General features: G+C 38.5%; 1 protein-coding gene across 3 annotated transcripts in view; it reads right to left on the bottom strand.

Moving 5' to 3' along the window:
• ANO9 (anoctamin 9) overlaps positions 1-27,509 on the bottom strand; it is a 69,177-nt gene that overhangs the window by 7,913 nt on the left and 33,755 nt on the right. For all 3 annotated transcript variants that reach the window (XM_081313009.1, XM_081313008.1, XM_081313010.1), the window contains 16 exons: positions 25,185-25,319; positions 23,415-23,511; positions 19,124-19,184; positions 18,310-18,392; positions 15,743-15,847; positions 13,469-13,633; positions 13,354-13,390; positions 12,907-13,018; positions 11,670-11,727; positions 11,054-11,151; positions 9,073-9,227; positions 8,449-8,601; positions 6,924-7,071; positions 4,154-4,261; positions 3,661-3,754; positions 2,053-2,165 (listed from right to left, as the gene is read on the bottom strand). In XM_081313009.1, the coding sequence (XP_081169135.1) occupies positions 2,053-2,165; positions 3,661-3,754; positions 4,154-4,261; positions 6,924-7,071; positions 8,449-8,601; positions 9,073-9,227; positions 11,054-11,151; positions 11,670-11,727; positions 12,907-13,018; positions 13,354-13,390; positions 13,469-13,633; positions 15,743-15,847; positions 18,310-18,392; positions 19,124-19,184; positions 23,415-23,511; positions 25,185-25,319 (1,722 nt within the window). The remainder of the gene's footprint in view (positions 1-2,052; positions 2,166-3,660; positions 3,755-4,153; positions 4,262-6,923; positions 7,072-8,448; positions 8,602-9,072; positions 9,228-11,053; positions 11,152-11,669; positions 11,728-12,906; positions 13,019-13,353; positions 13,391-13,468; positions 13,634-15,742; positions 15,848-18,309; positions 18,393-19,123; positions 19,185-23,414; positions 23,512-25,184; positions 25,320-27,509) is intronic.

Here is a 27,509-nt window from a genome sequence, read left to right as displayed (position 1 = left end):
CAAATACCAGTGGGTATGGTGGTGACCTATGAAGGTACGAGGTATTGTTTTACCACGGAGATTCAGGCACGTGATTTCTACAGTAATGTTTTAAAAGCAATCCCCATACCATCTTTGGAATCTACAAAGAAAAAAGATGAGAGAGTCTCAACGTTCCAGAGAGAACCCGCAAGTTGCTGAAGGGTTAATGCAGACAGATGTGAAAAGTACAGGAGTGGGTGAAATTTCATTATCACTGGAGAAGGCCAGAAATTGGAAGAGGCGTGCTGCTTCTGGACGAATGAATCAAGCCTGAAGATTTAGTCACATAACTGTAAGAGACAATAATGTAATAAGGATTATGGGAATTGGAATTGCTAGAAGGACTAAATATTTGGGGATATATTTTTTACCCTTATAAAATAATTATGTAATATTTTGTGTTTCTTTAGTTTTAAGATGATTATGAAAAGTTAATTGGGAAGATTTGTAGTAGTGTTTATTGATATTCTGTAGGTTATGATTTGTTATTTGGATGAAAAATTTTAAGCTTGGAAGGTAATGTATGGTATTTTAAGTTGTATAATACATTAGGAGAAGGGAAGGTGGTATAAACCTGGTTTTAGTATGTTGAAGCTTAGTTGGATAGAAGAATAGTTTTATAAAATTGATATAAATTGTTTTCTTTGTGATTGAAGCTAACTTGTAATATTTTTATGGGTAATATTGGAATAGGTAATAGAATATAAGAATATAAGAATGATGTGATTATATAAAAAAAATTTAAGTTTGGAAAGTAATCTATGGTATTTTAAGTTGTATAACGCATTAGGATAATATGAATTTAAAGCTTAGTTGGAATGAGGAATAGTTTTAGACAATTGATATAAATTGGTTTATCTGGGATTGTTTTTATTGGGTATTAGATTGGAAAGTATTATTTTGTATTTGAATAATCATTGATATGATATATATATGTATGTTTGGAATTTACCTATATGAGTTAAAGTTTGATAGTTTAAATCAGGGGTCTTCAAACTCAGCCCTTTTATGACTCGTGGACTTCAACTCCCAGAATTCCTCAGCCAGGCATGCTGGCTGAGGAATTCTGGGAGTTGAAGTCCACGAGTCATAAAAGGGCCGAGTTTGAAGACCTCTGGTTTAAATAGTTTAGGATTGTTTGCGTAAGTTAGATCATGATTGTTTGTATTTTTATACCCTGTGTTTTGGTATTAGATTGGAAAGTATTATTTTGTATTTGTATAATTATTGATATGATATATATATATATATATGTTTGGAGTTTACTTATATGAGTTAAAGTTCGGTAGTTTAAATAGTTTAGGATTGTTTGCGTAAGTTAGATTATGATTGTTTGTATTTTTATACCCTGTATTTTGCTCTGGGAAGTGGGGGGGGAGGGGAAAGGGAGGGAGGGGTTGGGGAGGGTTTTTTTTTTCTTTTCTTGGTTTGTTAAAGATAAAATGTATTGTAAAACTTTTTAATAAAAATAAAAAAAACAGTTAATATACTGTACAGCAGGGGTGTCAAACTCACAACGTCATGTGACATGTGACGGTTCACGACTTTTTTGCTGGGGTGGATGCAGTTTCGCAGGCTGGCAGTTGACACCCCTGCTGTGCAGCATCAACTCAGGGCTCGCAAGAACTCCAATAGCCAAAGCAAACAAGTTTTTTTTACTGTACTAATCCTAGTCTTGGCCCCTTTATTTCTGAAAAGGTGCTTGGGGAATAAACTTTTTTACAATCAAATATTTCAGGGGTGTCAAACTGCTGGCCTGCAGGCCGGATGCATCATCCAGAAGCCGCACCCATCCCATTGCCAGCAATGGCAAAACCGTCCCGATACGTTGCACAACGTCGCATGACGTCGCGAGTTTGACATGTCTGAAATATTTGCTACTGTTACAAATATTTAGCTAATTAATATGTTTCAATGGCAAAGCAAAGAAGATGGATACATTTGGAAAAGATGAATGTTCCTAATTGTCAACTGGCAATCTTCATATTCAATGCTGTATCTCTGAGAGTTTTGTAGTTGATAAACACTTACCTCAGCTTTAGCTTTAGTTTCTTGCGTTTTTCTTTCAGATGGTCATTTTTAACACTTCTGGGATCATCAGGCACAAACCATGCCGCAATTAGTTTAACACAAAGAGCCACATGCTGGAAAAGGATCTGAGAATTATCATACTATTCCTTAAGGCAGAATCTGCTTTATCTTCTAGAGTAGACAATATTTAATCGCAATAAAGCAAACTGCTCTTCTAAACTACCTGGAACATGGATTAATTTCATTACTACTGTATATGAGTTCAGAATGATAATAGCATTATAAATCAACCATCATATGGAAATCATCATAGATCATCCAGATGCAATGGTCAGGAACCCTCTTTGGGCCAACTCTGATTTAACTGTTAGTTTATAGTTTATCAAATAAGTCATAGTGGTTTAATTTATACATGAAGCCTAAACCCAAACTTTAGAAATCATACATCAAGCCAAACTAAACCACACATTATGGATTAGCACAAAATGTAAATCCTACTACGATAAGGTGGTGCCAGTGGTCGGATTCAAATATGTGAACAACCGGTTCTCTGTGTGGATGCTGCTTCCAGAAGTCCATTCTGGGCCTGGGCAACAAAAAGCTAGCTACTGGTTCTGCCGAACTGGTGCGAACTGGCTGAATCCTACCACTGGGTGGTGCCTTCTGAATTTTGGATTCAAGGTATGAGATAAAATATTTTCTATTGATAACTCATTCTAATGATGCTCATATCCTAGAACAAAACATAATTTCATCTCTAATCTAAATAGATCTGGCCTCTCAAATATTTGGCAGATAACAAGGGATTCCTATCTGCAAACAGATTTGGAGCTTTTTTGGGGGGGGACATTGCAAATGTTCTGGCATCAGCAGCTTCTTTAAAACAGGATATTTGCACTGGTCAATTTCTCTGGTCAAGTGGTTAAATTCCATCCTGATTTATCTGCTGCAGTATAAAGTCCTGAGTTCCTGCTATGAAACTGTTAAAAGGCAAGTGTTTGTAGATAGATTTCAACTAATAATCAGTTTATGATGAAGCAACTGAATTGATCTGGATTTCAATCACACTTCGCTGAAGGAGACAAACGCTTTCAGTGTGATACGTCCTACTGAAGTAATCAAGCATCTAGTAAAACCACAGACCATTAAGGCAGGCTATATTGGCTCTGGATGTTCACGCTGGAAGCCATATGTCAACAACTGTTAAGAAGATCACAGTTCAAGTCCACTGCTTGGATGCAGGTGTTGATGCCCTTTCCCCACCCCACTCTTGTTTTGCTCTCTATCATGCTCCATTCTTACTCTTACACACAACCCATTCTACTTTCCTTTCATACACACAAAGAAAGACAGCACAATACCTGTGAAGGAAGAGATGCTTTTTCAGATAAAGAAATGTGGTGGAACTTGAAGAGAGGCCGGGGGGGGGGGCAGATGGGAAAGCCTTACAGACATAGGTTGCCTTTTGGTAGAAGGTTTTGTACATTAGTCTTCAATAGTGTTCTTCAGTGGTTGTCCATGCTCATAAATAGTTCCCCTGAAACTAACTCTATAGACTTTGCTGTCTGCACCTGACTAAGTCCATACTTTTGTAACTCAAACACTTACTTCAAATACAAATAGAAAGGCAACACGTGCAGCAAAAATATGCCAAAACTCAATAGAATGATTGTAGTCATCACTGTTTCGGTAATCTGGGTACCTGGATAAAATGAATAGAAACAGGTAAACTTCACCATTTATTTATTTTTCCCACTTGACATACTTTTTCCTCTGCTTTAGAATTGCTTTTTTTCCTTCAGTAGGCAAAGGCTCTTAGAATGTAAAGTTTGTTCTAATATTGTTTATTTTAATGTAATTTATTGTTTAACTTCTAAAGAGCTCTGAGCATAGTCAGGTAAAACAGAAGTAGCATATAATAAACCCTAGTACGTGTATATATGTAAAATCAGTTTTGGTAAAAATCAGTCCTGTCACTGCAGTGCTGAATATAAATTATAGAAAAGGAGGCAGTCTACACCCAAAAACATTGTCTGGCCTGCTGTGTACTTTTCTATTTTGAATATGAGGCACAGGATCATTGATAGGGATTAGCCAATACCTGCAGTGGGTTATCTCATTCCCCATTGGATCCGTCAGATTCACAGTATTCTCAAAGTGCTGGACATTGAAAACTGAAAGGCTGTGGTTGACATAACCTGTCAAACAGCTGTGAAAGCACAACAAAGCAACAATCAGTGTGCAATATGTCAGTTCTGCAGGTTGTAACACACTTAATCTGGGACCATAAGAGATTTTTATTTAATCATTTCTATTCCCTTTTGGTTCATTCTAATATCCAAGGTAACTTAACAACAATCAAAAATTCAAATGCCCACAAAATAAGTTTAATGCAATTAAAATCAAACCCTATCATTTAAATAACAAATGCTTACATACAGCTATTAGAAGGGAAGGAGCAATAAAGCTTGGTGTTATTGGTGTACTGATAGCATCTCACTTCCAAAGTCTAATGGCCTCCTTCAGTTTAATGTTGATATTACATAAAACAGAGGACAACATAGAACTCTGGAGGAGACCATAAGTCAGTGACATAGCTGTTCAACCACTCTTGCAGTACCAGCTTCTGGGCATGTCTTAAGAGGAAGGACTTGATCCATTGCAAAACAATAGCCCCATGACCCAACTCTGCCAGAAGGCCCAGAAGCATACCGTGGTTGATTATCAAAAGTTGCTGAGAGCTCCAGGAGAAGTAGATGATCTACCTAAGTTATATACCAAGCTGACCAAAGCAGTCTCAGTACCATATTCCAGATGAAACCCTGACTGAAATTAATCCAGAAAATCAGTCCACTTTCTCAATAATATTTCAGATTCCAGAATGGAATATTTGATACTGGGCTATAATTGAAAAGGACTTCTGGGTCAAGAAATGACTTTGTCAATAAAGGTCTTTCTTCAAAAGTGTGCAGGAACAAATCCAGGGTTCAAGGAGATAGATAGATAGATAGATAGATAGATAGATAGATAGATAGATAGATAGATAGATAGATAGATAGATAGATAGATAGGCAGGCAGGCAGGCAGGCAGGCAGGCAGACAGACAGACAGACAGACAGACAGACAGACTGATAGATAGATAGGCAGGCAGGCAGGCAGGCAGGCAGGCAGGCAGACAGACAGACAGACAGACAGACAGACAGACAGACAGACAGACAGACAGACAGACAGACAGATTTGACAACCAGGAAAGGAAAAGCTTGACCAAATAAGTGGTGGTTCACATCTCTCATCATACATATCCTCAGGTCCAAGCTGGAAATAATCCATAAGTAGCAGCCAAGACAACCTACTACTACCTGTCCTAATATTGGAGTCCAAATTGAGGCAACTCTGACTGCTAAGAATGATAAAAAATGCCCCCATTGAACCTCTCTTATAGCTCTATCTCACTCTGCATCATTAAAGAGGAGATTCTGTGCATTATCAGCTTCGCCACTCTGTTCTGTGCAGAATACAGGCCAAAAAGTAAGTCCTCTTTGCTGGACCCACTGCCATGGAATAAGATTTGAAATGATCTTGAAAGACGGCTCCATTTCCATGTCCAGTCCTATTCATCACACTATATATTTACACATCTTAATTCTTTTGGAGTTCCTATTAGCAACATTGATAAATATGCCATGTTTCAAATTTCCAATTGCAAATTCAAGTTACTTGCCTAATACAATAATCTGCCCTAATATTGTAATTTCATTATTACATGAAACATGGAAGAAAATATTTCATCGGTATGCATCTGGATTAAGTTAGGAAGCACTTAAAAGCCACTGGGTTCTTTGGTGGTCAAACATGGGAGATATTTTTCCTCTGTGCCATACTTTTGAGGACATGCATGTAATATGATTAAATGAAGGCCTTCAATAATGGGACAATACTGGTTTTATTTTTTGTGAGGAAGAGGCAAAGATATTCTGTCATACATATTTCACAAAATGTGGCCAGTCTAGAAAACTTCCTTTTCTGAGGTTTTCAAGCACAGAAAAGAAACAGAAACAATTCTAATTGTTTTCTTCGTTTTAATCTATCTACTTGATAGAAGTCTAACACCAAGAGGCCACATGCACATGACACTCAGCTATTCAACTACATTCTAGATTGCTTAGTAGTGGGAACCCAGTCGATGTGGTTCAACATATCATGTGAATTAAGCCATTGAATTGAGTTGTTTACAATTATTTACCATAGATAAACATGTCATGTCACCAAGATGTAAAAAAGATGTTGAGACTCTAGAAAGAGTACAGAGAAGAGCAACAAAGATGATTGGGGGACTGGAGGCTAAAACATATAAGGAATGGTTGCTGGAATTGGGTATGTCTAGTTTAATGAAGAGAAGGACTAGGGGTGACATGATAGCAGAGGGGGTGAATGCTCCAACACTGGAAGTTTTTAAGAAGAGACTGGACAGCCATTTGTCCGAAATGGTATAGGGTTTCCTGCCTGAGCAGGGGGTTGGACTAGATGACCTCCAAGGTCCTATTATTATTATTATTATTATTATTATTATTATTATTATTATTATTATTATTATTATTATTATTATTATCATTATCATTATCATTATCATTATCATGAAGAGAAGCAACAGGGTCCACTACAAATACTAGGTCACTAATCCTTACAAATATATAATGTTTATGAAACTCAGTTATATTCATATGATAATAACAATAAAGATTATCCATATCTTTTATCCTACTAGCCATAAGCTTAGAGGAAAACTATGAAAAATATATCTATTTAAATAAAGAATAAATAAAGTATACATTATATTCAACAGCCATGTTAGAATTTCAGATAATACTAACTCAATGCCAGTATTATTCTTCTGCTTGCATGGACTGACTGTATATCGGTACACCAGCATGGGAATGAAATCTGAGGTGATGGCAATAACTAAGCCATTGCCAATGACAGAAAGTATACCAATTGTTTCTAGGATATAGTACCAGATACCTGTAAAGGGAATGAAAAACAAAAGAGTCTTAGTCAATATGTGGAACAAAGAGAATTTGCCCTGACTGCCCCTCATAGGAAAGAATAGTCCTTTTCCTGCAAACCGCTTTGAATAGAGCATTATTAGTGGAAAATATAGAATATAAATGAACTATAGGCTGCAATTAATTAATTGGAGTATCAAGGATTTTCTCACTCTGAGAGAAAAAGCAATATGGAACAATGTGGTGACGTCTGTTATTTAGAGCAGTTTCTCAACCTTGGCAACTTTAACATGCTAGCTGGAGAATTCTGGGAATTGAAGTTGAAAAGGTTGAGAAACACTGATTTAGAGAGAAAACTGGAAATATTTTATTCCTCATTTTCATTCTTCAAATAGCATCTACCTGGACCTTTTTGCTGTGGCCAAACTAGGGTAGATAATAATCGCTTTTTTAATTTTAAAAAAAATAATCGGATTTTTTAAAATTTAAATGAGATTTGTTTTTATTTTTATCAAATTTATTTTAATAAAATGCTTCTGGAGTAAAAATCTATAAAAGATACTTCTCTATTTAAGATACATTAATAATTTAGTTTGTTAAGCATGAAATGCAGCTTAGTTATGTAGCATGAGGCTGTATATTCTGCAATATTTACATTTTTGGTAAACTAAGTGTTTTAATTAAATAAAAGAGTTTAAGTAGTTCTCCAACTATGTGTGATTAACCTATTAACCTAAAATCTCACTGTTTTACTAACCTGACAGCTTATTATTCTAAATAGGAAACCTTCATTTTGTTTGCAAATAACAATATTAAAGATTTTAACTACCAGCAAGAATGAGTCCTTACATTTAAAGAGCACCTGTCATTTCAGATCTACCATGGCAGCACCTGTTAGCGGGCATCCACTCACCTGATGCCTGCCACGTCCCTTACCTTGTTGTGTCACTGCCACATCACCAGCCATCCCATTAAAGTGAATGGGACTGTCGGTGAGTCAACAGCAGGTCAGAGGAGGAGCTGCTGCAGGACAGAGATGACAGTTGCTCTTTAAAAATTATGTTTTAAATCGAATTGATTTAAATCAAGCCTTTTTACTAGTGATTTAAATCATGATTTAAATTGACTTGGTTTAAATCAAATCCACCCTGGGCCAAACCCAGCTAGATCTTAACTTGGAAGGCTGTACTTTAATGGTTTTAGTTGTTGAGTTGATGTATTGCTCTGGACCTCAAAGGCCATCAAAGCATTTGACTCAATCCCCAAATTCTATCTCCTTGTTTAAAAGCAGCTGTATCGAAAGAATGCCTTATCACAGTAAAATTGCTGTTTTGATGCATCAAGCAGACCTACCAAATGGGCTGAAAAAAAATCTCTTTGATCTGCACCTTACCAATGGTGTTAGCTTTCTTGGGCACCATTCGCTTCTGAAGTTTCACCATTTTGATAGCATCCAACCGAATCTCAAAAAGGTTGTTGACAAAGGCCAGAAATGGTGCAAGGGGGAAAGCAGCCACGAAAATAGTGGTGAAGCTGTACTGGATCACTAAGGATATATAAAGAAGAGGCTGAAAAGAGGCAGGAAATGAAAGAATATAAGCTTTTGAATACTAAATTTGTTGGGCACAAAAGGATTTGTACTGTATATTCTAGTCCAAGAGCTTGTCTATACCTTTTCTGAGAAAAATATCTGACATTAAAAATCATTATGGGAGCTCTAGTTCAGAATGCTTGAGCTTTATGAGCAACAATCCAATACTTTAACTGTACAAGTTGTATTCAAGATGTTAATATTATCATTGCGATCAAGAATATTTCTTTCAAAGCAATAGTGATAAGAAAAACTGAAAGCAATCAGTGCAACAATACAGCTATAGTATTTCATTCTCATGTTTCTCAAAACTACCATGTGGCTTTGACTGACAAAACAGCCAGCATTCTAACCTTAGTTTGGCCCCCATGGCCAGTTGCTGACTCTTACAATGTTCTGTGAGCTTTTTCACTGAACTTCACTTACTCATTTCCATGTATTCATCAAACAAGGTGAAGACATTGACTTCATTGAGCTGATAGTTCCACAGCCATTCCTCCTTGCACAAGTCCTGGGATGTCTGCTCCACATCAATTCTTTGGGGCTTTCTGCACAGCAGACGGCACTTGTAGGTCAGGCAGCTGAAGGGGCAAACATGTAACATTAAGGGAAGTAAGATTCAAAAGAAGACATCTGTCTACTGTTAAGTTGCTCATGAATATCCACTCTTAAAGATGCCAACAATAGACATAATCAACCCATCCTGCAACTTGGTGACTTCCCCAAATGTGGAACTCACAACTCCCATTTTCCCAGATTCTCAGCTAACCAGTTGCCTTTCTTTTTTATAACTTTTGGTAAATGTATATTTTTTCATAAAGGCTAGCATATCTGTACTTGGAACACTTCACGGATCTCTCTCCAAATAGTCATTTGAATGTTTCTGCAGAGAAAACAGTTATTCATAGGCTTGATTCACACTGGAGGTAACACTTCCCTTAGTGTTTCTTTAAATTTACATAGCCACCCATCTCACCTGACTCTGAATGGCTCACACATTAAATAGCAAAACCAAATGCATATAGATAAAATTTAAAACAATTAACTGTGTAAGCAATAAAAAGTAGCAATAGAAGAGAATGCTTATAGCTTAGGACTGGGGTCCTTGGTGCGCTCTGAACTTGGTTCTTCAGTGTGATGTAACTTAGTTGGGTAATGAAATGTCTGCAAGAAAGCAAACAAGCTCAGAGAGCAGCAAGGACTTCATTTAAAAAAAAAGTGCAGGAAAAGGCCAGCCAACAGCTCACAGACAATAAAACTATCTTGCAGGCTCCCTGTGCCAGCAAGGTCCTGATGATTGAGCCAATCTAACCTCAGGAAGGATGATGTTCCAGGGGATGGGTGCCACGGCATAAAAGGTTCTCCTCCTGGGTCCATCAGATGAAACTCTTTTGTAGATGGGACCTATAACATGCTCACCTGTGTAATGTAGGAACTCTTTGAAAACAATTAGCTATGTTCCATTTAAGAAGTGAGGCAATTTCTAAAAACTTGCTTCTCTATATATGATGAGGTGGGCAATTGCCAGATCCCAAACCACTTGTGGATTTCAAAGTCCCAGAGAAATTTCAGTTGTTAGCTAAATTTGACAACATATTTCCAATCAAACTTCACTGGAAGAATAAAGAAATCAAATGGGTTAAGTTTCAGAGAGGCTTAATGTACCTTTACACTGCAAAGCAAAAAAAAAACTGTGCCTACTCTCCATAGTAATTGTAATCACACAAAAAGCTGCCACTCTGAACATCATTATTATGTCTCTGTGCTGCCCCCTGGCTGCTGACGGTTTTTTGTTGTTCTTGTTCTGTTTTGTTTTGGTGCAGAAGCTGCCTGATACTAGTTCAAGAAATATTTGTGATAGGATTCCTGCAGTTTACCAGATCAAGATGCTCTTAAATAGGATTCCCACAATGGGACAAACTGCTGCAACCATATGTATAATCCCTTAAGCACAAGCACGGGATTGCCCTCACTTCCTACTTCAAAGTGTTTATAGAGTTACCATATGTGTGCACAGGAGAAGACTCACAATAGCAAAAAAAAAAGGACAGAATGTTGTTATTCCACAATCGCCAACTCCAAGAGAGCCTCCTTCATGTCATGGTTCTCCAATTGTTTGATATAAAAATGCAGGCTGCCTATCTCACAGGCAAAGACCCAGGTTGAAGAAAAAAAATTCCATCGCAGGATGTTCTATCCTAGATTTAAATTATTTAAGCATATGGGCTGCACCACATCTTCCAAAAGAAGAGAGGCCCCACCCACATTCCTAGATATTGGTTTTAAAGAACAAGACTACTCCTTTGTCCTGAAGCCAAAGAAGTACAATTCACCATTTCTTTTCCCAGAATTGAAACACACACACACCAGTTTCACTTGAGCTGTAACTGTGCAATGATCTACTTACGGATGCAAGTACTCCACGAGGTTGCTGAGAGTTTGCTTTAATGCCATAATTACAAACATCTGAATGAAAAGGTCTGTAATGCAACCACTAGGATGACACTAAAAAAGGGGGGGGGAAATGTTGTAAGTAAAGGGTGCTTCCAATGTCATTTTTTTGCTACTATCACTCTGCAAAAGGTATATGGGGAAAGAGCTAGAAAATTATGCACGTCTGTACATTTTTTACATGTTTGCCCAGCTTTCCCTCTCAAGAGTTCTCAAATAGCATACAAGGTCCTTATTTTCTCCATTTTATCCTCTCCCAAATCATCTGACCAAATATTACATTGAGAATGATCGACCCAATTAGTTCTAAGTGTATGAACTTGTCTTATGCACCTTGCATCCATACCTACCCATTACTATCATTAACACATGTATTAGGATGGTTCCTTCTGATAACTTTTATAGAAAGTTCAGAGTGCAAGTCAAAAGTTATAGTGAGATTTAAGTAACAGAATAATCTTCATCTGGAGCCAAGATTTAAACCATTCCAATATGCTAAGATATGAATGAGAAATTAATTTAATGGGAGATCAAGAGAGGAGTAGAAAAGGGGACTTAGTAAAGTAGCTTACTTCTTCCAGTCTCCATTTGCCAGCCACACGTACATAAGATCCTGGACGGCCATTAATCCTAATAAGGAAGTGAGATTAAAATATGAATTGTTCCAAAACCTAATAATAGCTTTGATAATCATTATACACAGAATGATACATTTAAAAATGTATCATGCTATGTGGGGTGTTATAGGTCATAACCAGGGCAGCTATGGACAGCTCATTAAAATAATCCATTTGGGAGGTGACCAGAGCACAAGTGACAGAGTAGAGCCTGCTGATTTAGGAATGGTACACAACTAGTGTATAGCCCAAAGTTCCACAAAAGTTCTCCTAGCCACAACTACCACCTGCTCCTTGAGCAGGAGCTCTGAATCCAAAAGGATCTTCAGAATATGCACCAGTTCTGTTTGGGACAATGACACCACATCCTGCACTGAAGATGGTAGGTTCCCAGATCCTGAAGGCCCCCAAACTCAAAGCCAGTCAGTCTTGCCAGGGTTTAGCTGAAGCCTATGGGTTCCCATCCAGACCCCACAGCTTCCAAACACCAAACATTGCTTAATTCTGGGGTGGAAATGTACAGCTGGGTATCTTCAGCATATTGATGGTATCCCACCTCATGGAGGCAGATGATTCATCCAATGGCTTCATGTATATATTGAACAGGAGTGGGCAGAGTACCAAACCCTATGGAATCCCACACACTAGGGGCTGAGGGTGGAATCTCTAGTTCCAAACCACACTGACTAGAACCGGCCACAGAGAAAAGAAGAAAAACAGCACAATATATTGCCATTTATCCCCAAGTCAGTGGTAGCCAGTCCAAAAACAGACTACAGTCAGTGGTAATAAAAGCTGCTGAGTGGATGCACTACCCTCATCTCGCTCCCACCAGGGATCACCCAAAAGGATGACCAATATTGTTTCAGTCCCATGCCCAGGTCTGAAACACAACTGAAAGGAATCAAGATAATCTACTTCATCCAAGATACACTGAAGCTAACGCACAATCACCTTCTCAACAATCTTTTCTAAAAGAAGGAAGGTTGGATTCTAGCTGAAAATGGTTTCTAACAGGAAAGAGATCTCCACAATAAACTTTAAGAAAAGGTCATCATTACTCCCATTTTACAAATCATTTTACAGAAAAAGGGTAGCAAAGTTTTTCATAAAACTTAGATCTTGAGATTCAGCTCTAATACCTACAGTTGCCCAATATCTAACTCTCCCAAGTTTACTACTTACTGTTTACCTCCCTAGGAAGAAAGCAACGTAGATGAGAGAAGAGAAATGGGTGAAGAACTGGAAGGTGAATACTTTAATTGTATAGCTTTTCTCTCGCTCGCTGAATGATCTTGGCCTCTCTGGGGAAAAAAGGCACAAAACTGCAGTCAGCTATAGTCCTTGGAACATCTGATCTGGTCTCATGCATGAGACCAGTTTCAAGAAAATATTTTTCAAGCGGCATGGAACATCTCTGTAGTGAGTCTTCATTCATCCCCTATACTTGGAAATCTTCAACTTGATATTTTCTAGTTATATTGAGATACAGTTTGCTTCATCTTTCATGACTGGCTATCTTGAGCCACAGATTTTACAGCTGGACAGCACAGATGAAAACAGACTGCTCTACAGTCATTCAGTACATATATATTTCAAATGGAAGGATGAATGGACACAGCATTGGAATGCTTCTTACCTAGTTCACAGAGAATGTGTGCAATATACTTGTTCACCTGCAATAGAAATATAAATTATACAAGTGCAGAGTGCCTGCAGAACAGACAGCTGCAAAATAAGTAGCAGGTGTGTACCTTGCTCATAATGATGATGCTCAAGTAGTGCATCACTGCACCCGTCAGGACTGCCACGGTAGTGGCTTTCTCTTGAAGGAATTTTGAATTGGACTGAGTAAAGACTACTGTCACCACAACCCGATAGATGACTAAGGCATGAGCAATTCCAATCAGCACACATATCTAAAAAAAAAATATATAAGAAAGTACTAATAGCACCAGAAAAGAAAAAGGAAAACATCAGAAGAACAGCCAAAGGCCAGGTGGTCCATCAGTTTCAGGTAAGCATGATGAAACTACATCAGTTCCATCTAAACACATGGTTTGTGACCTATATTGATTAACTAATAAAGTTATTTAGTCTTTAAAGTGCTATAAACTCTAATGTTTAGCTGCTGACTAATTCATACTACCTCTCTGAAAAATTTACTCATTTGTTCAGGTTTTATAGGAAGATGGAACAGCAGGTAGCTTACGAATCTTTTTCTCTCAGCCACTTGGTGGAGCAGTGGGCTAATGCCTCCTTAAGTAACACCGGCTGCCTGCAATTAGTGCAGGTTCGAGTCCCACCAGGCTCAAGGTTGACTCAGCCTTCCATCCTTCCGAGGTAGGTAAAATGAGGACCCAGATTGTTGGGGGCAATTAAGCTGACTTTGTAATAATGCCACTTGGGGTGTGTGTGAAAGCCCTAATAAGCAGGCATATACATAGAATGAAGGCTACTGCTAAGCTTGTAAGCCGCCCTGAGTCTTCGGAGAAGGGCGGGATATAAATGGAATTTTAAAAAAAACTTCTTATCAGTGAAAAGTTCTTCTATGCTTAGATTTTGGAAAGAATCTTCTAAAAATAAAGTTTCCAAATTTCTCTTTTCAGAAAAGTTGTCCTGCTGCAGTGTGGAACAGTGCAAATAAACAGCTGATCTGTGACAAATTCCAGCTCCATATGGTAGGGAAGGTCTGGTTTTACTTTCATAAAAGCTTCCAATATTTGAAACTTCTTGGAGAATACCACAATGGCCAGAATGATATTTTCCCCTATTTTCCTAGCTCCTAAATGGGATCTTAATGTGTATCTGAAGTTTGGAAGAGCAGCACAAAATCCCTTTAGGGATCCTTAAGTGATGCATGAGATGATTGTGTTGCCTGTCTGGAATTTTGGGTTTCTGTATTACCATTTAATAAAGGTGCTATTAGCATTTTAGCATGGCATCCATACTTCCTTTGAAAGTTTAGCAAACCGTGTTTTCTTTTAAAGAAAGCCATTTCTTCTTTTGGTAGCGAGAACTAGCCTTTCCAACAACTAAACAATAGAGAGCATATTCTGGAAATACTTGAATACCTGCAAGTATATTAAGATACAGACTTAATTGGGAAAGTGGGTGATATAACCCATATATTTGCCACTTGTGGAATATTATCTAGAATCAATGCTTTCTGGATTCAATTTTCACATTTATTTTATTTTATTTATTTTTTTATTTTAATCCCATTTATATCCCGCCCTTCTCCGAAGACTCAGGGCGGCTTACAAGCTTAGCAGTAGCCTTCATTCTATGTATATGCCTGCTTATTAGGGCTTTCACACACACCCCAAGCGGCATTATTACAAAGTCAGCTTATTGCCCCCAACAATCTGGGTCCTCATTTTACCTACCTCGGAAGGATGGAAGGCTGAGTCAACCTTGAGCCTGGTGGGACTCGAACCTGCACTAATTGCAGGCAGCTGGTGTTACTTAAGGAGGCATTAGCCCACTGCTCCACCAATTTTCACATGAAATCAATGTCCCTTATTGTTTGATCACTTGCTTTCTATCACATATATTGAATGAATGTATTATTTGTTTCCACAGTTTATTAAAAATCTTGACACATCTCACCCTTAATAAATGCTTTATGCTTGCCTGAATTACTTAAGTGATTCATATTTGCCCCATTGGAAAAGTAAAATAGTTTTCTCTGTCAGATTCACTCCACACAAACTCGGTGCTTAAATTTCTAGGCAACAATTGCATCTTATTCACATATCCCATTGGTGTCCAGCTAGCATATTCACTCCCAATAAGAGGTGAAGACCAGGAAATAAGATGTAATAAATGTTTTGCCTATTATTTAAGCAAATATAATATTGCTCACTTTTATTATTTAGAAATAAAGAAATCTTTAAATGCCTTTTCATTTATAGAAATTGCTTCTAATTACACCCAAAAGTATAGTATTTTTTCTTATATATGTACCATTAATAAACACCCAAAATAAGAATGAAAAGTACATTAGAAAAACAGTATTCACATACCATAATAAGAGCTAAAACAAGGACAATTATACTGCGGATATATGAATGCTGATACTCGTCAGAGGTACTTTCAGGGTTATTAATGAGCTCCAAAGTTAATTCCTCCTACAGAAAGAAGTAGTCACATTTAGCAACCTCTTGTTAAGGTTTTCATTTGTATTAAAGGTGGAAAGAAAACATTATTATTTGTTCTGTTCAGAAAAAGAGACTATAAAGAAGAAAGTTTTATTAAAATTACATCTTCTGACTCAGCTTTTTCACACCTATCAATTTTGTGATCCCAGCAGTAATAGTAATCACCCTTTTCTTAAAAGCCTGAAAGCTTTAAAATCCTCAGGTTATTAAAAGTGAGAAGAGAATCTTTTCCTTTATTCCAATTTTATTTCATGATGGCCTGTTATAGCCAATGAGACTTGGCTTTAAGATAATGCTTGAAACCAGTGTTTGAATTAGGGCAATACTGTGCTTCAGGGACAATTTCTGGATTTTTTAAAAAAAATGTATATAATCAACAGCAACATACTAAGAGTTTGTCACTTAGTTTTGCCCATTCCCCAATTCTGCAGTCAAAAAAATCCATGGAGTTCAGGATGAGAGCCATGATAGTGCAGTAGTTAGAATGCAGTATTGCAGGCTAACTCTGCTCACTGCCTAGAGTTTGATCCTGACAGAGTCAAAGTTGATTCCATCCTTTCGAGGTCAGTAAAATGAGGACCCAAATTGTTGGAGGCAATATGCTGACTCTGTAAACCACTTAGAGAGTGCTGTAAAGCAGTATGAAGTGGTATAAGTCTAAATGCTACTGCTATTCAGCTGCACTAATAAGCGCCACCAGCAGAATAGTATGATTATATAGGAATGGCCTATGCAGCCTAAATTCTGACCTCTGTGTGAAAGCATATTAGCTATCTCTGTAAATTATCCTCAGAATCTAACAGAGGCAGTCAAATAATTCAGCAATTGTAAAACTCTTATAATCTCTATTTCATATGAAATGGAGACTATCTACGTTAAATTTCCTCAGGTATATGCTACCTTCATCCCAACCACAAGATTAGAAATCTCTTTTCTAAGAGATAAAGTGGATCATTTGCTCAGTTCTGTGATAAGCAAAGTTTTGTTCTTTAGGGTTAACTCTGTGCAAAATACAGACATGAGAGAACCGGGTTAAAATATGCAAAATACTTGCAAACAAAATGGGCCAGAAAGCAGTTGAGCTGCAAAAGAATTCCCAAGCTGATGGAACAAAAACAGGCAAATGCTTCCTATTTCTACACCTTTTCATGGAAATGCCAGAGACGGATCTTTCTACAGTATATGAAAATAAGTGCTCTGCTTCTACTACTATTCTAATAGCCTCATAAATCAAGGATTGAACATGTGAAGCTATTTTATAAAGTGTTACACAATTGTTCCAAATAATCAAATATTCTCTTTCAGAGATCAAAGATTTATTCTAAATGATAGGATACAGCTAAAAGCAAGTATGAGAAGTATATGTGACCATCTATCTCTTTCACCTTGATTACCAACATTCAAAATGGACTGATTGAGAGTTTAACTTATTCTGACCAACTCTGCAGGCAGTTTTATTTAAGAATCATGATGCCTATGTAAAAATCCTAACTGTCACAGAAAAATCACAAAATAAGCTTTAAAGAATTTTCTTAAGAAGCTGGAGATAAATAATAATAATAATAATAATAATAATAATAATAATAATAATAATAATAATAATAATAATAATAATAATAATAATAATAATAATAATAATAATTTTATTTATATACCACCCTTCTCCCGAAGGACTCAGGGCGGTGAACAGGGCAAATATATAAAAAAATACAAAGATATACAATAAACAATAATGCCTAGTCAACAATTTATTAAATAAAAGGCACAGGCCTTCCTAAATTGAGCTGACAGACAACCCAACAACTACCACAGTTACTCCTTGTTTCAATTCTGGAATGGCAATCTGAGGAGAAGAGAAAATTTCTAGGAATCTCAACTGGGACTACTGTTCAGCAGAAATAGAGCTCTTTTACTGATCTCTGCCTCAGCAGAAAAGTGCTGAAGCTTCTACCAACATTTTCAAGTGATATTAGTATTAATATCAGTTGGCAGTCAGCAATATAGTATCTGCAACACTGCTATTTGATGCCCAATGCAACCTGTCTACCAGTTAGGAAAAAATGATAAAATTTTACTTATTAGGCAGATATAATAAGATCTTTGTATTTTGCATGAAATCTCTTTGAGCATTTGGAACGTGTAAACATGGATCATTTTCATTTAATTTCAATTATTTGTGTTTAAAACATTGTACCAAATTTAATAATGGGGCTCAATTGGGAATTGGGGCTCTTTACCTAAAAAAAAATGCTGACCCTTTGTCTAAGATGCAAGTAGAAATGTTAACTCTTTATTTTTATTTTGTAATATGTTAGGTTACACATCAGCACCTGTCTACTAGCTGCACTTGTATTAAAGCTATTACAGAAGAGGTTTTCCTTGCCTCCAGAGATATTAGGAGTTCTTAGGTACTAGAAAAGAACTGGCCTTACCTCTTCTTCATCCCAATGACACATATTCCAACGATTGACAATTTTAGCTCTGTGTCGCTTCCATACCTCCAAAAATACAGTGGCTGTACATTAAGGACAAATAAGATAAAGAAAGAGGGAGGGACAGAGGGAGGGAGGGGAGAGAGAGAGAGAGAGAGTACAGAAACATTATTTTCAATTTTTTGCATGAATCCTCCAGTATTCTGAACAAAACAGGGCAATTCATTTTATAAAATTTATAGAAGGCATTTAAAAGTTACTGCAGCTCTGTTTATAAAAGCTATGACAATATCTGTGCCTAATGCACAGAGTTGATTGCTAACAAGGTAACCTAGTACACTTCTCCAGGTTCCATGGAGTGCACTTAAAACAAAACAGCAGCTATTACTTTCAAAAAGTATATATGTAGGATATATAAAGATAATGTTTCCTTTGAGCCAAACCTTTGGTCATATGGCGATATGGAAGTGGCTTGCTATTTATTTCCTCTGTCTTTAAAAGAAAAAAAATCTTAATCTATGTGATAGCCTTGGTATTTCCCAGTGGTCTCCTATGCAACTACTACCCAGGTTCATTGAGATCAGCCAAAGTAAGCAGAGGATATATATCTCTAAGGGAATGTTAAAAATACAATGGAACATATACAATGATTTCTTTCTCATAAGATATTCCATATTCTGTTAGTGGAATTAGAGATTAAAAATATTTTGACAATGAAGAGGAAAAAGGATTGTCCTGTGGACAAAAGAGAGTTTATATTTAAAAACAGCATTCCTCATTAAACTCCAAACAGATCAATCTTCTGCAAGCTTACCCCAGATAGTCATGAACATTGCAAACAGAACTGTCCATTCATTATCAACCACATGGGTGATCTAAATGGTTAAAAAAAAAAGAGGAGAGGTAAATCACTAGAGTTCTTTGAAAAACAGTGTGTGGCTTTTTTCACAATGTTGCTTTTTTTCATTCTGCTTTCTTTGATCACATATGCCCCCCCTTCCCCGGTGAACATTGATGGATGGGCCATTCAGCTGTGATATAGATCATAAAGACATCATACATTCTTTTCTTATATTTAAGTGAAATGTAGGTAACTGTGAGTGGCATTCATTATTTCGGATTCTAGTTTCCGTAGCAGTGAAAAATTGTTCCTATTCATCTTCCCCATGGCACCTTTTTACATACATGAATACAAATATAAATGTCACCTCTTAGTCTTCATTTTTTCAGACTAAGCACCCCATGTTCCTTCAGCTTCTCCCTTTAGGGCGTCTTCTCAAATCCCTTCTAGCAGCTGCTTCATAGTGCTGCCCCATGTTCAGCTTGTGATCAATGTCCACACCTAAGTCTCTCTCCAAGGTAGCATTTCAAAGTCACAAATTCTCTATCTTATATTTGTGCCCCACATTTTTCCTCCCTAAATACAAAACCTTACAATTTTCCCCTTTAAAGAATATCTCTCAGACCAATTTTCCAAACATTAGACTGAAATCTCATTCTCCTATTCTGAGTGTTAGCTTGAACTTCCAATTGCCTGTCATTCCCAATTATGATAAGCAGCCAATCAATCTTTATTAATTGAAATGTTGAGTAATACTGGTCCCAACACAACTGGCTACTTCTCCCAAATTCAGTGTGAAGTCCCTAATGATTACTCTATGAACAGAATAACAGAAGGAAGCTTGGAGGTCCTCTAGTCCAAGCCCCTGTCCAGGTAGGAAACCCTGTACCATTTCAGACAAATGGTTGTTGAGTCTCTTCTTAAAACCCTCCAGTGTTGGACCATTCACAACTTCTAGAGGCAGGTTGTTCCACTGATTACTTGTTCTGACTGTCAGGAAATTTCTCCTTAGTTCTGGGTTGCTTCTCTCCTTGGTTAGTTTCTATCCATTGCATCTTGTCCTGCCTTCAGGTGCTGAGTGTGCCGAGGTGCTGAATATGAGTGTGTTAGCTAGCCAGTTGTGGATCTCCCCTGCTGTCATGCCATCTAAACTACTCTTTAACAGCTTGGCAGCGAGACTATCAAGTGGAAACTTATCAAAACTTTTGCTGAAACTGAGGTTGACTATATCTCTAGCAGTCGGGTTGTCCAATAAAGGAAAGTCTCTTATGGTCTTTTTTTTCCAAGTTTTATTGGTTTTTCAATATTTACATATACATGTATTTGTGAAGCAATATGGAGGCTAGGTAGTGAAAAGTAACAAATAACAAGTTGTTTATAAATAGTTCAGGTTGCATCAATAAAGATTCCCTCTCTGATTCCCTTAGTTTTCACATAGTCAAAGTGATCAAGTTAGTACATTTCTAGATATGACCTAATCAGTTAACAAAGTTTTCAATATAATTAGACTAATACATATCAAAATCCTGTTTTTAAATTTTACCTAATTGCAATAAAATACTCTAAAGTGGCCTATAATATACAGAAGAAAGCTTACTTTTTGGGTAACCTAAAATTCCCTATTTCAATAAAGAATAATTCTCTTGTCTACAAAACTTACATTGTTCATTACAAATCATTCTTATGATTTAGCAGTAAAGTCTAGTTTTCATCTTAACAAATCACTAATTGTTAGAAAAGATTTTTTGTCTTAACCATTCAACACTTATTAAAATACTATCTTATATTATAAGATTCTAAATTCTGTAATATAATTCAAAGTTTTATTCCAAAAGCTTAAGTTTGTTTTCCTTTAAAAATCTAAAACCTAAATATGAAATCAGTTTATTTTTTTTAAGATTCCCCTTAGTCCATCAAAAAAGATTTTTTAAGTTCTGTCCTTACAAATCCCAAAAAAGAGACAAGCCTAAATCTTTAAATCTAACTCTCGCCTTCCTTTTGTGCCAATGAGGCTTCCATCTTAGTGTCTTTAAATTCTCAAATGTGTCTCCCTTTCTTCCTCCAACTCTTATTTGAATCCACAGAGACCATCCAAATGACAGTTTTGCCAAGCTGGTGTCCCCTTTGTAATCATTGAAATATTGCTTTAATAGCTCAGTTTTTGATGTTTGATGTAATTCTTGTTCCATTTCCATCTAGGTTAGGTAGAAAGTAGTAGCTAATGTTGTTATCATTTGATTAGCTGAATCCTTAACATACTGTATTTGAAGGCCTTTGATATCTTTGCTCTTAATGTTGCTTTCTTCGGGTGTTGTTTTTTGAACTGTAACTTTTGTAGTTAAAGTTGGAGTTTGGACTTCAAAGTTCTCTGTAGGCTGCGTTTGCTGCTCTTTGAAGTCTCCTATTTTAGTGTTAATTTCCAGTTCTTCTATTTGTTTTTGGGTTGTCAGTTCATCATTTAAGGTCAAAGTTTGGTCTGGTGGCTTTGAGTTGTCAGGTTTATCATGCAATTTGGCTTTGATTTGTTCAGTTATAGCCAAGATTGTGTCCAATATCAATTTGTAGTTAAGTGGTGGGATGTAGTCATCCATTTTGTTAGTGTTTACAGCTAAGTATTCCATGGAGGCTAATTTAATAAGAGTCAGTAATTTTCCACCTCCAATGCTCCTAGAAGTTGTTTTCAGTGCCAGGTGTTCCCACACTTGTCTTTGAAGATAATATCAAGGACAGCTCTGTTATTCAGTCAGCTGTCAGAATAAGCAAAAGGTTTACTTGCAATTCCAAGTTTAGCCACAGGACATCATCAGTAGCATATAGAATAAGTTGTAAAATGCTTTGTTTCCCAAATTAATATAAAGCTTTTATATAATTAGTCCATTCTTTTTTCCTTAGTTCACATCTTAAACAGAAAATAGGGTAGTAGATTCCCCACAAAAATATGAGATTTTTAATAGGTAGGAATGAGATTGCTTAGTTTCTTTGCTTAATCAGATGGCGTTTTTCCCCCTTCGCTTTAAGGCTTAAAATGTTATTCCCCCAAGTATACAAAAGCTGTTTTTTCAAAAAAAGGGGGGAGAAAATTTTCAGAAAAGTCCCACAGGCAGGCAGTTAGGGGAATAAGAAAGGAGAGGTCTCAACTGAGTCCTCCAGATTGCTTAGTTGTGCTAGATGGTGCTTTTGGCTTTTGGCAGGGAACGGCTTAATGATCGGTCATGTTGATGGGCGGTCTCTTCTTCTTCAGGCCAAAAGGAGCTGCTCCGGATTCAAGTGGAGGGCTGCCGCCCTTCCACAATCACAGGAGGGCCTCCTTGCAGTGGTTGCCCCTCCAGGGCAACTTTCAACCCTTTTCAGGGTCCTCCAATGAAGAAAGAATGGACGGCAGGGAGGGAGCTTTCCCTGAATGTCCAAAAGCGCCATGTGCGCAAACCAGAAGCCCTTATGGTCTCTTTTGAACAACGTTATGCTGACTTTTAGCAATCATGGCATTATCTTCAAGACATTTTCGAAGAAGCATTTGAGGGTCAAGCTAAAGACTATGAATTAAATCCATCAAAATACTCCTGGAACTATATAGTGTTGAGCAACGAAGATGATTGGGGGACTGGAGACAAAAACATATAGGGAACAGTTGCTGGAATTGGGTATGTCTAGTTTAATGAAGAGAAGGGTGAAGGGTGACATGATAGCAGTGTTCCAATATCTCAGGGGCTGCCACAAAGAAGAGGGAGTCAAGCTATTCTCCAAAGCACCTGAAAGCAGGACAAGAAGCAACGGATGGAAACTAATCAAGGAGGAGAAGCAACCTAGAACTAAGGCGAAACTTCCTGACAGTTAGAACAACTAACCAGTGGAACAACCTACCTCCAGAAGTGGTGAATGCTCCAACACTGGAAGTTTTTAAGAAGAGACTGGCCAGCCATTTGTCTGAAATGGTATAGGGTTTCCTGCCTGAACAGAGGGTTGGACTAGATGACCTCCAAGGTCCCTTCCAACTTATTATTATTATTATTATTATTATTATTATTATTATTATTATTATTATTATTATTATTATTATTATTATTAAATATCTGTTTGTTTATTCATTCTTTTATATATTTTTCAAATGTATTTAGTGCCCATCTGACAAATGACTCTTGATTTGACAAGGGAAACTGAACTCTCAGTTCAGCCAAATTCTGTGGATATTCTGTTTCCTTGGCAGGAAGAATGCTAGAATCCTAAGAGCACCATAAGGGATAAGTGAGATGTTTTATGTTCTTACCTTGGCATATGTGCAAATGTCTGATAAAATCCAAAATGGGCACTTCTGGTCACAGAGTGGACACATGATGGTAGTGTTGGCCTCACAGATTTCTTTACTAAATTAGAGAGACAACATTTACCGGTTTATTATTCCTACAATTCACTCTATTCAATAAGAAGGCACAGGTAGAACAGTGTCTAAACAGGTCAACATTGGTTGTCCTTGACTACAATGCTTATCTATTCCATGCATGCAAAATTACTTTGATGGTGATCAATTGGGTACAAGTTACATTTTTTTGAGACACAGTACGTCAATATTAAGTCAGTTTGTCAGTTTGGATAAGTACCATTTAAACATATTTATTGGCTACGCTTAAAGAATTCCCTCTCCCAAAGTAGCTCAGGGCTCACAATAAGTTAAAAATCTAAAATCACTCATGCTATTAGAAACCATCTAAAACATGAAAACATCAGAAAATGTAATAATGGTTATAAAAGAGTATTTGAAGAAAATACTACAATTATAAAAACAAAAAGAAATCAAAGTGTCATCACAACCAAAACATGACAAACTGCATTGACTTGTTGATCTTTAAGCAATAATGTAGTGTGAAACAATATTGGGGGGGGGGGGAATAGGTTGTTAGGTAAATCAACTGCAAAAATTCCTGCAATTATTAGATTGTAGCACTCTTCGGAATGTAAAGGGCGTATGATGCCATCTCTACGGATGCGTGGAATGAGATCACACATATACACACGTGATTCAGAGGTCAAATCTTTTGTCCCTTTGTGTCCTTGTCACATAACTATCAAGATGTCAATATCCCACATGCCTTATCAAGCACTAAGTGGAGAAAGTTCTCCAGAACTAGAATACTTTGAGAATGGGTCTAACTGTTGGCCTTCCTTAAGTACAATGATTGCCTATGTTATACTATCAAGATCCATAATTTCACATCAGATAAGCTCTGCCCAACCATGAAGTGCCACTTACAAAGGAAAAGACTCTCTCAAGCCAACTTAATTCCTGGTCACTTCATAAACAGGTCCACGTAGGTTTGTTTGTTTGTTTTTGCAATAATAAGAAATGAGTTCACCATCTTCTTCTGGGATATTTTTTCAGCTTCCCAGGTCAGCCTACAGTCCTAGGATTTCCTGGGTGTTTCCTACCCAAGTATGATCCGGGTCTGATCTTGCTTCACTTTTTGACGCTATGTATTTTTATTTCGAAAGGGAAGCAGTGGCTCAGTGGGTTAGGACGCTGAGCTTGTCGATCAGAAGGTCAGCAGTTTGGCGGGTCGAATCCCGAGTGCCGTGTAACAGAGTGAGCGCCTGTTACTCATCCCAGCTTCTGCCAACCTAGCAGTTTGAAAGCACGTAAAAAATGCAAGTAGAAAAATAGGGACCACTACGGTGGGAAGGTAACAGCGTTCCGTGCACCTTTGGTGTCTAGTCATGCCGGCCACATGACCACGGAGACGTCCTCAGACAAGCGCTGGCTCTTCGGCTTTGAAACGGAGATGAGCACCGGCCCCTAGAGACGGAAATGACTAGCACGCAAGTGCGGGGGAACGTTTACCTTTACCTTTTATTTTTATTTAGAATCACAGGTCTTCTCCTGACTCAGTACTCAGCTTCCCCAGCTTCAGATGCCTATAAACTGCAGGAACCAATGGCAAAAGACCAACATCGTGGTTTCCCTTTTTAAACTTTCAAAGGTGGCTGCATTCTTCATTTTCATAATCATCTTGCCATATTCTCGCAAGCAAAAAGAGTAACTCACCTGATCTGACCAGCACTGAATCTGATGAAGCCATAAATGAAAATAATACAACCAGGCACAGCAGCTATTAACAGGATGCATGTATACCAGCCCAGCCAAGCATAATAAAGAGCAATTTTCTCCCCAAAATATGTTCTGAAAAAGAAACAATATACCTTAAAAGGATTGTCTAAACAACATAGCTTGTCTTGACATAAATTCTCTAATTCTGGATCTGAAAGAACTTCCACTAGATGAAGACATTTCCAAGCTAGTACTTTATTTTACAAAAGCTGTCAATGGAAGGTAGTCCCAGGGGGGGGGGAAACCTAGTAACAGATGGAAACTAATCAAGGAAGGTAGCAACCTGGAACTAAGGAGAAACTTCCTGACAATTAAAACAATTAACCAGTGGAACAACCTGCCTCCAGAAGTGGTGAATGCTCCAACACTGGAAGTTTCTAAGAAGAGACTGGACAGCCATTTGTCTGAAATGGTATAGGGTTTCCTGCTGAGGAGGGGGTTGGACTAGATGACCTCTAAGGTCCCTTCCAACTTTATTATTATTATTATTCACCAGCCACGGGCCCAAGGCAGGGGCGGGGGATGGTGGCAGTTATTATTAGGGAGAGTCTTTGTCCGTGAGTGGCCACTGTCCCTCAGATAGGCGGGTGTGAGTCTCTCCTTTTGAAGTGGGGTCCTGGAGTTCAGTTGGGCCTACTGATTACGTACCTGTCTCCCAGCTATCATCGGCCCTGCCCAAGCTCCTCGACGTCTTGCCCGGGTTGGTGATTGAGTTCCCCAGGCTTATAGTTCTGGGGAATTTCAATCTGCCCTCTGCGGGTGAGGCGTCTGAGTTGGCCCGGGAGTTCATGGCTTCCATGACGGCCATGGACCTGACTCAAATAATTCAAGACCCGACCCATAATGGAGGGCACACACTCGACCTGGTTTTTATCTCTGGGCAATGGATTAATGATCTGGGTAGGGGGGATTTAACCATCCAACCCCTGTCATGGTCCGATCATTTTCTTCTCCGGCTAGACTTTCAGTACGCCTCCCCCTGCCGCTGGGAGGTGGAACCGACCAGGTGGTTCCGCCCCAGGTGCCTGATGGACCCTGAGAGGTTCCAGACGGAGCTTGGGACTTTTCCTGCTTCCCTTGCCCATGACTCTGCCAAGGCCCTAGCAGCAGCCTGGGAGAGGACTGCTGCTGGGGCCTTGGATCGAGTTGTGCCTTTGTGGCCTCTGACCTGGTGCAGATCCTGGGTAGCCCCCTGGTTTACCGAGGGACTCCAGCAGATGAAGCACCAGAAAAGACACCTAGAGAGCTGTTGGAGGTCCAGCAGATCCAAATCTGATCGAATACGGCTAAGAACTTATCTTAAGTCTTACCTAGTGGCGATGGAAGCGGCAAAGCATGTTTACTTTTCCGCTCTCATTGCGTCCGCAGATAACCGCCCAGCCGCCCTGTTTAAAGTGACCCGCTCACTGCTTAACCAGGGACCGAGGGATGACCCCTTCAAGTTTGGGCTGAGGAATTTGTACAGTATCTGCAGGACAAAATTGCTCAGATCCGGACTGGTTTGGACTCCGACTGGGCAGAATCCAGTGGAGTGGAGAGGGCAGGTCTTGATCATATCATTTGGGGTGAGTTTGACCCTGTGACTCTGGATGATGTGCACAGGATTATGCGTAAACTGAGTGCTACAACCTGTTTACTGGACCCATGTCCCTCCAGGCTGGTTTCAGCCGCCGGGAAGGTGACAGGGGGCTGGCTCCAGGCAGTTGTCAATGCTTCATTGATAGAGGGTGTCTTCCCTTCCACCTTAAAAGAGGTGGTGGTGAGGCCCCTCCTCAAGAAGCCTGCTCTGGACCCGGCCTCGTTGAATAACTAACGTCCTGTCTCCAACCTCCGCTTTGTAGTGAAGGTTGTTGAGAGTGTTGTGGCACATCAGTTCCCGCAATTCCTGGATGAAGTGGACTGTCTGGACCCGTACCAGTCCGGTTTCAGGCCCGGCTACAGCACAGAAACGGCATTGGTTGCACTGGTTGATGATCTCTGGTGGTCCTGGGACAGGGGCTGCTCCTCTGTCCTGGTCCTACCTGACCTCTCAGCAGCTTTTGATACCATTGACCATGGTATCTTGCTGCGACGGCTCGAGGGGTTGGGAGTGAGAGGCACTGTTTTACGGTGGTTCTCCTCCTACCTCTCGGGCCACTCGCAGTTTGTATCGGCAGGGGGGCAAAGATCTACCCCGAGGCCCCTCTCTTGTGGGGTGCCTCAGGGGTCGGTTCTCTCCCCCTTCCTGTTTAACATGTATATGAAGCTGCTGGGTGAGATCAT

Source organism: Vipera berus, assembly GCF_964194415.1.
Source record: "Vipera berus genome assembly, chromosome: 1".
In the NCBI taxonomy this organism is placed as follows: domain Eukaryota; kingdom Metazoa; phylum Chordata; class Lepidosauria; order Squamata; family Viperidae; genus Vipera; species Vipera berus.
This window is presented reverse-complemented; position numbering and strand designations above follow the sequence as displayed.